This window comes from Poromitra crassiceps, assembly GCF_964638095.1.
Source record: "Poromitra crassiceps genome assembly, chromosome: 18".
Lineage (NCBI taxonomy): Eukaryota > Metazoa > Chordata > Actinopteri > Beryciformes > Melamphaidae > Poromitra > Poromitra crassiceps.
Window position 1 is genome coordinate 8,073,912 of NC_139636.1, and position 8,404 is coordinate 8,082,315.

Consider the following 8,404-nt stretch of genomic DNA (forward strand, 5'->3'; position numbering starts at 1 on the left):
AATTAAACGCCACAGGTCAAATTTGGGATGCTAAAACATTTTTTTTAAAGTACAATAAAACCTCTTTATCTCCTTTGCATTTTTTATGTTCTACTCACTTTGCAATGGATCTGACTGATCATTTATTTATTTTATACTGAAGATTTAAAACTTGGTGATGCCGTTGCCAGGATACCAGTGGCAGCCATGGTAACCGTGAGACGCTAAGCAGACAGGAAGTATCCGAAACATGGCGGCTACAGTAACTAGCTAACGTAACTAGCATAACAAACACCTTTGTTGTCTTAATTAGCCTCTCATACGCGATATTTTCCCACGCTAATAGATGGCGGTTACTCCGTCCGAGTTAGCTCGTATTTCTTCACTCTGTAGTGTGTGACTGTGACCACGCGTCGCTACCGGTGGTGACAAGGACTCAGTTAGCATCCATGCTAGCTTGCTTCCTAGCTGACTGACTAGGAAGGACCAAAAGCATCCTTTTCTACCCCAAGTCTGTTTTGTTATGGCTTTCTATGACGTCTATTCTCACCCGGCTTTGATTCGGTACAAAACAAGTGTTTGCACGAAAGCCACTCTGTTTCTGGGGGCGGTTTTGTGCCTGACATACATCCCACCTCTGCTGGTCGCTTACAGGAGCCAAGGTACATCATGTCAAACTTGTTGTGTGGCCGCTGCTGCTGTTGCCATTGCAGTTGAATACATACAACATAGGCTAAATAACATTGCATGCCATATAGAAACGCTACTGTTTAGAGCACCAGAGAACCTTGCTCGCTGTTTAAAGGGATTCATTCTATTTTAGGTTTCTGGATAAAGAGGAGCACCTATGAGGAGCAGCCTGTGGTGAGGTTCCAGTACCAGACACTCCTGGTCGCAGCGACCAGCACCAAGGGAGACTATGTTGCCTGGAGCACTTTTCCACATTTTAACAACATGCAGGGGGCCAACCTCCGGATCCCCGCTGTCTCTGTAAGAATGGATTCTATTGGCTTCTACAGAAGTGTATACATACCGCACTAACTCGAGGCTAACCAGCCACCTACAGTATACCTCTGTGCTGATTTGATCAACTAGCTAACAGGTTGACAAATTACACTGTTTCCTTGATGGCGATGTGCTCCACAGGTGAGAGAGGAAGACCAGAACCAGGACGGGAAGTTAGACCGCCTCATTTTCCGACTGCAGCTCCCTCTGAAGCCCGAGGAACAGCTGTACGGCATCCAGCTGCTGCTCACCTTCAGCTACCAGCTCTTTGTATGTATTTTCTGCTGCACTACCCAGACTCCCTAAGCACTGCTATACTGTATATAGGCCACAGATGCAGCTTCTGTCCTTCCACCATTCTCCAGAGGATGTCCACGGTGGTGATGCAGAGCCTGGCCTACGTGCAGCACTCGTCCTCTGTGCCCGGTGCCCAGCTGTTCATCAGCGGAGACCTGAGGCTGCAGCAGAGGACCCCCCTGCCTCACCGCGGACTCTACAACGTTTACAATGTGAGACAGCAGCGCCACTCTCTCTTTTTCTCTTTTACATTCCAATACATGTGGATTTTTGCATGCTCTCTCTCTGTGTTGGAGACTCTAAATTGCCCATAGGTTTCAATGTGAGTGCCTGTTTATCTGATGGACTGTTCAGTGTTTCACTCAATGTATGTTGGGATAGCCTCCAGCACCCCCTGACTCAAAGGAATAAGTGGGTAGAGAAAATCAATGAATGCATGTATGTCTATACACTCATATATAGATCTATATATAGATCTATATACCGTATGTGTCTATACACACATTCTGGTGTTTGAGGAAGATTTTGACCATTTGTCTTCACATTCATGTTACACCCCCCGTCCCCCAAACCTCTTACCTAAACACTAGGTGTATGGGATAAAGCAAATGTCATAGGTTTAAAATAACTTGTCACTAATCTGCGTTCACTGCTTTGGACGGCTCAGTAGTTAGCACTGTTGCCTCACAGCGAGAAGGTCCCGGGATCGAACCCCGGTCCATCCCAGGTCCTTTCTGTGTGGAGTTTGCATGTGGGTTTCCTCCCACCATCAAAGACATGATGTATGTTAGGGTTAATGCTCCTGTCAGTGCCCCTGACCAAGGCAATGGCAAAAGAACTGGAGTTGGTCCCCGGGCACCCACTGCTCCTAGTTCTAGGAAGGTTCCTAGTAGAGGATGGGTCAAATGCAGAGAATGAATTTCCCCAAGGGGATAAATAAAGGATAACTAACTACCGTAAGTGTTCAGTTATATCACCGGTGCGGTGCACAACCAAGCAAATGCCCATGTTATTTAGCCCTCAGTCATGCTAGTGACAAATGTAAATATTTGTGTATAATACTAGTAGAATGAAATAATAGGAGAATGAGACACTTGTTGTGTCTCTTGTTGTTTTTGCACTCATATGCCCTGTCACATTTGTACTATGTTGTAAACGGAGTCCTCAGCACAAGAATTTCACACGTGATACTTGTACCATGGAGTGACAATAAAAATCTTGGATCTTGAATCTTGAATCTTGAATCTTGAATGGAATAAAACAGCCAAAAGGTAAACAGTGAACCACTTGAAGAAAACCACTTGAGATCAAAAAGATTGATGCTGTTTTATTCCATTCTACAACAACACCTTTGATCACAATGCATTGATGATGATAATATTTCTAAAGGAAATGTTATTTTTCTCTCTCTGCGGCTCAGGTGTCAGTGATTGACGGCTCCAGCCCCTTTGCCAGTGCGTACGATCTGGTCAACATCATCGGCGCCTACCAGGACAGAAACTGTAAGTTGACATCTGCTTTGACTTTGTTTGTTCAAGATCTGCACTGTCGGTTGTCAGTTGAGTATAACCTGGCTGACAAAACATTGAATGAAACGCCATACTATACATTGATGGTCGTCCAATGCAAGTAATGCTCACCACGACAGTTGTATAGCTCATTTTAGGTTTAGTTTAATGGTTTTCTGTCTTATTATTACCGTTGCGGACTATGAGTTTTCAAGGCAAACTTTAAGCTGCTGCAAGGGGGAAACGTCCGGGAACGTATGACAACTTATGCCAGACAAACTGTATCAGCAAAGAGGAAAAGTGGTCACAACAAGTCCAAAGCTCATTGACATTTGAACAGGATGGTAAACACCACAGAACTACAGCCTGAAAAATTACCATAGAAATGAACCAACAGCCACCTAGTGGATTTGAACCCGCGGCGTTGTATGCACATGGTTCGTCTCTTAGGCCATTTTCAGACTAGGAGGCCAAATCTGATTTGTGAACTTTAGTGACCTATTAATGACTTTATCCAGATTGGTTTTATGAGTCTGGATGCTCCAAGTCTGATTTGTGTCACTTGTCCCAAACCACATAATATGGAGGTAGTTTCCAATCTGCTTTCGACTGATGTGACTTGAGTGCGGACGCGCAGATCCACCAAATCTGATTTGAACGTTACTCGCAACTCATGATCAAATGCTTCTGCGCAGGAAAACCACGTCACCAAAGTACGTATTTACTGACGCCCACGTCGTTACCATAGCAACCCATGCAGATAGACTGTTTAGGTCTGGACACACAGATCCGACTTGAGAATCAGATTTGTGGCAGTGCGGACACACTCCCAAATCAGATTTGGGAAACCAATCAAGAGAATGAGGATTAATGACTTTATCAGCAAATCAGATTTGCCTGTAATGTGAACATGGCCTTGGTCCGCCCAAACAGCAGACACCTCACCCTACTCCCTTAATGTTGTCACTCATCTCCCTCTTCTTCCCTCCCACAGTGACCACAGTTCTGTCCTGTCCCAGCCCAGTCTGGACCGTGGGACGAGCGGCCGGCTCGCCCTTCCAGCTCAACGTGGAGCTCCGCTACCCTATGGAGGTCATTAGATATCCTTTGATGTACAGTATACACAGTAAGCGTGTGGAGCGTGTGCGTGCGTTGAAGATTTCATCTCAAACTAAGATCTTTCAAAATTAGAAACCGGATTATTTGTTAGACTGCTGTCAGTAAGTATCGCAACTGTCTTCCATCACCTGGCCATTATCTGAACACAGTCTTTGTGTTATTTTAGGCGTTAGGAGGAGTGGGGAAAGCAGGTCTGATGCTTAATGGACTATTTCTGTATATAAAGTGACATTTCTACAACAACAAGAGCATCAAAAACCTCCAGAATCACCACCATACTGAATTATGCCTGAGCCTGTCATACCTTTAAAATGACTAGTGTCTTCAAACAAGCACATGAATGAATACGTGAATAAATAAGTCGATTGCTAGATACACGGATAGATAAATAAGCTTTGTTCATTGTGAATAAATGAATAATATTGTCTAAGGAAAAACTACGCTTTAAATGCGCTCCTCAACATTTCCCACAGTCTTTGTCCTGCAATTCAATATGGTGCTTGTCCTTACACTTGATATTGTTAATCTGGCACATGAATTGGTGGCATTAATAACGATGGCGAACATTTAGACATTGAATAGACGGTAATACGACAGCCTGCGGCCAACAGGGAAAACCCAGTGAAAGTTGAGATGGTGGCTGTAGGATAGCTGCTATACCTGCATTGTTTTTGGTGAAATCAGGGACCTATAAATCTTTCTGATATCAGTTCAAAATGAAGCTGTTTTAATAGATAGCTGTCGGAAGATAGAAGAAATGTTGCGGCTACAGTCTTATGCAAAGTTGTTAGTCTGGAGAATTGAATATGTTCAACGTCGGTGTATTTGAGGGAGGCAACTGCCTCAGGGAGGCGCTGTGGAATTTGGCCACCTCCCCACACATCACCGTCTTGTCACGTGGGAAGTCTATCAAACAAAGAAGATATTTAAGTCTCCCGCCCGTAGGCTACTTCATCTGATGAGTAAAACACAACAACTCAATGTTACCCAGCAAGTATTTGATGGGCGTGACCTGCAGGATGTGGCGCTCAAGTTCAAAATCAACCCAAACAAGAACAGTTTTCCACTGTGATATTATTACATAGTTAAAAAATTAAGCATCTACATTGCATCGAGATGTATCCGTTTTCCTAAGCTTGCAACGCCTAGCACTTTAAGAAGCTACTAAGCAGACGTTTCCTCGATGGACCGAATGACAGGACTGAAAAAAGATGCAGACAGATCTAACTCGCATCATATACAGCCAATAGAGACACTGCATGAAATAGGCCACGCCCATCACGGGGGAAAAAGCTCCGTTCACTTCCACACACCAGCGTCATTTTCCTTGAATTAAACGTAGCTAAAAGCCGTTAATGTGTGGTGGGCTGCGCAGACAACAAATGTAAAAAATTGCCAGTTAAAGTTTGTTTGTACTCCCGAGGAAAACAAGGAAGCCATTGAGAATTGGCGAGAAGAAAAATGTGGATGTTGCTGTCAATGAAGTTAGTTGGAGTGTTCATCTTCCTTATATATGATCTTTGTGTGCAACACCCGACCATGCACGCGACATAGTAGAACACCAGGATTGGATGGGAGTTTGTGTTTTCCCCCGTTTTGGGCGTCGTTTCTGAATGATGACGTGCTCCGCAGTGTCTCTATGCCCACAATATACAGATCTGACCCACAACATATACAGTCAATGTCCAGAACTTATACAGATCTAACCCACAACATATACAGTCAATGCCCACAACATATACAGATCTAACCCACAACATATACAGATCTAAACCACAACATATACAGTCAATGCCCACAACATACAGATCTAACCAACAACATACTGTATACAGATCTAACCCACAACATACAGATCTAACCAACAACATACTGTATACAGATCTAACCCACAACATACAGATCTAACCAACAACATACTGTATACAGATCTAACCCACAACATGCAGATCTAACCAACAACATACTGTATACAGATCTAACCCACAACATACAGATCTAACCAACAACATACTGTATACAGATCTAACCCATAACATGCAGATCTAACCCACAACATATACAGTCAATGCCCACAACATATACAGATCTAACCCACAACATATACAGTCAATGCCCCCAACATATACAGATCTAACCCACAACATATACAGATCTAAACCACAACATATACAGTCAATGCCCACAACATATACAGATCTAACCCACAACATATACAGTCAATGCCCACAACATATACAGATCTAACCAACAACATACTGTATACAGATCTAACCCACAACATATACAGATCTAACCCACAACATACTGTATAGTATACAGATCTAACCCACAACATATACAGTCAATGCCCACAACATATACAGATCTAACCCACAACATATACAGATCTAAACCACAACATATACAGTCAATGCCCACAACATATACAGATCTAACCCACAACATATACAGTCAATGCCCACAACATATACAGATCTAACCAACAACATACTGTATACAGATCTAACCCACAACATATACAGATCTAACCCACAACATACTGTATAGTATACAGATCTAACCCACAACATATACAGTCAATGCCCACAACATATACAGATCTAACCCACAACATACTGTATTGATTGATTGATTGACTTTATTTGGTGATAAAAACAGGACATAAGACAACATATCACCGAGGATAAAAACACAACAAAGCCCGAAGGCTTATTTCCATTGTGGTCCCCATGGAGACAAGACAGACAACGTAAATACGTGTAACAAAGAAGTGCAAGTGGGAACATAATTTAAAACTAATACAACTCCATTAAAAGATAAATTACTAACTCAGTTTATAATTTACCAAAATAAAAAAAAATAAAAACTAGATCTAACCCACAACATATGCAGATCTAACCCACAACATATACAGATCTAACCCACAACATATACAGATCTAACCCACAACATACTGTATACAGATCTAACCCACAACATATACAGATCTAACCCACAACAGTCAATGCCCACAACATTTACCCCCACGGTTTTTGCCTTAACAGCCCCTCCTCCACCTATCGCCCCGGGTTCTGGGAGACCATCAAGTTTGCCTGGATCCAGTACGTCAGTGTTCTGCTCATCTTCCTCTGGGTCTTTAAGCGCATCCAGACCTTTGTTTTCCAGAACCAGGTCCTACCCACCATACCCATCCCACTGGGAAAGCCACACCTCTCCTGATGCGGCGGAAGGCAATGCGTTGACTTGTATACGAGAGCACTGCAGCGTCTAACCATTATTTCAATGGTCAGACGAGCACAACACACTGCTCTACCAGCTTAATGGCTGCTTTGTTGTAAGACATAGGAGGAAAAGGGGTGGGAGAGATCGTCTCATATTCTGTTATCTCCCAGTTATTCTGGTACGACACTTTGAGCCAACATACCAAACAGTTTTCTGCTCATGTCATGAGGGAACAAGAACAAGACAGATAAGGACACTATTTGATTAATTAGGCAATAAATCCACAATGCTTTGGCAATATTGTTGTTGTGGCATTCATGCCAATAAAACAAATTTGAATTTGATAAGGACAGACAAGATAAGGACAGATAAGATAATAAAAGCAATCAACTTCCCTGTTAAGCGATGAGAACACACCAAAATCATCTGTGTCCTCAGTAGATCAGATCAATTACTTATCAAAAGCATATCACATAGAATAGCCTAAATGTGTGTGATTTGGTTAAAGATAGTTCAGAGATACAGTAGTTTCGGGGGAATTTTACTGGTTTTCTCAACTTCCCCGAGTCAGAAATGAATGAATGCCATCAGACAGTTTTCTATGTATTTGGTGTAGTCTGAAGTCAAACAGCAATATCAGGCTATAGGATCAAATAACATAATCATGATCTGATCCAATAGGCTTCCAGGAATTGAGTGAGGGGGGCCACCTTTTTACAAGCTTTGTCCGGCGGGAGGCCCAGACTTGAGCTTAGCCCTCATTCACATTCACATTGGTTACTGATATAACACACAGATACATACATGTGTGACCTTACATTTTCAAGGACAGGTATTCACCCAGACCCTCCAGTAGAGAGGCCGGCCGCACTATTCTTTGCCCTCAAAAGTACACTTCCTTCAGCCTGTTCTGCACCTGGCTCTTTTATAGAAAAAACATTTCTGAATTTAGATTATTTGCATCTTTGATTGTGACAGATTGTGACCGTGTCAATGTCCCCCCCCCCCCCCCCCCCCCCACCTATACTCTTTTGTAATGTACATAGCTTTAGGTTACGATGAATACATTTTTATACATTTGTACATCATTTTCTGCTTCGTTCTTCTAGTTCTTTTACATGTTCCCTTTACTTTGATCTTTGAAACCTTCCTGAGTACTTTGATACTGTAAAGAGACACATTTGAATGTCAGCACAGGACTGGCAAGATTCCATTTGCGTATTTCATTGCAGTTATGGAAAAGTACCCTGTTGAGGACATTTGTACTGTAC

General features: G+C 42.6%; 1 protein-coding gene across 1 annotated transcript; it reads left to right on the forward strand.

Moving 5' to 3' along the window:
• The first annotated feature begins 474 nt into the window (after window positions 1-474).
• Window positions 475-8,038, forward strand: tmem231 (transmembrane protein 231). Its single transcript, XM_083654899.1, has 7 exons — window positions 475-641; window positions 803-969; window positions 1,126-1,254; window positions 1,350-1,493; window positions 2,702-2,783; window positions 3,784-3,901; window positions 6,956-8,038. The coding sequence occupies exons 1-7, from the start codon at window positions 503-505 to the stop codon at window positions 7,128-7,130; spliced, it is 954 nt and encodes a 317-aa protein (XP_083511025.1). The 5' UTR covers window positions 475-502; the 3' UTR covers window positions 7,131-8,038.
• The last annotated feature ends 366 nt before the right edge of the window (window positions 8,039-8,404 follow it).

Coding starts and splice junctions, on each gene's coding strand:
- tmem231 (XM_083654899.1), top strand. CDS start 503: ATGGCTTTCTATGACGTCTATTCTCACCCGGCTTTGATTCGGTACAAA. Junction 970..1,125: donor TCCGGATCCCCGCTGTCTCT/GTAAGAATGGAT, acceptor TGTGCTCCACAG/GTGAGAGAGGAAGACCAGAA. Junction 1,255..1,349: donor CCTTCAGCTACCAGCTCTTT/GTATGTATTTTC, acceptor ACCATTCTCCAG/AGGATGTCCACGGTGGTGAT.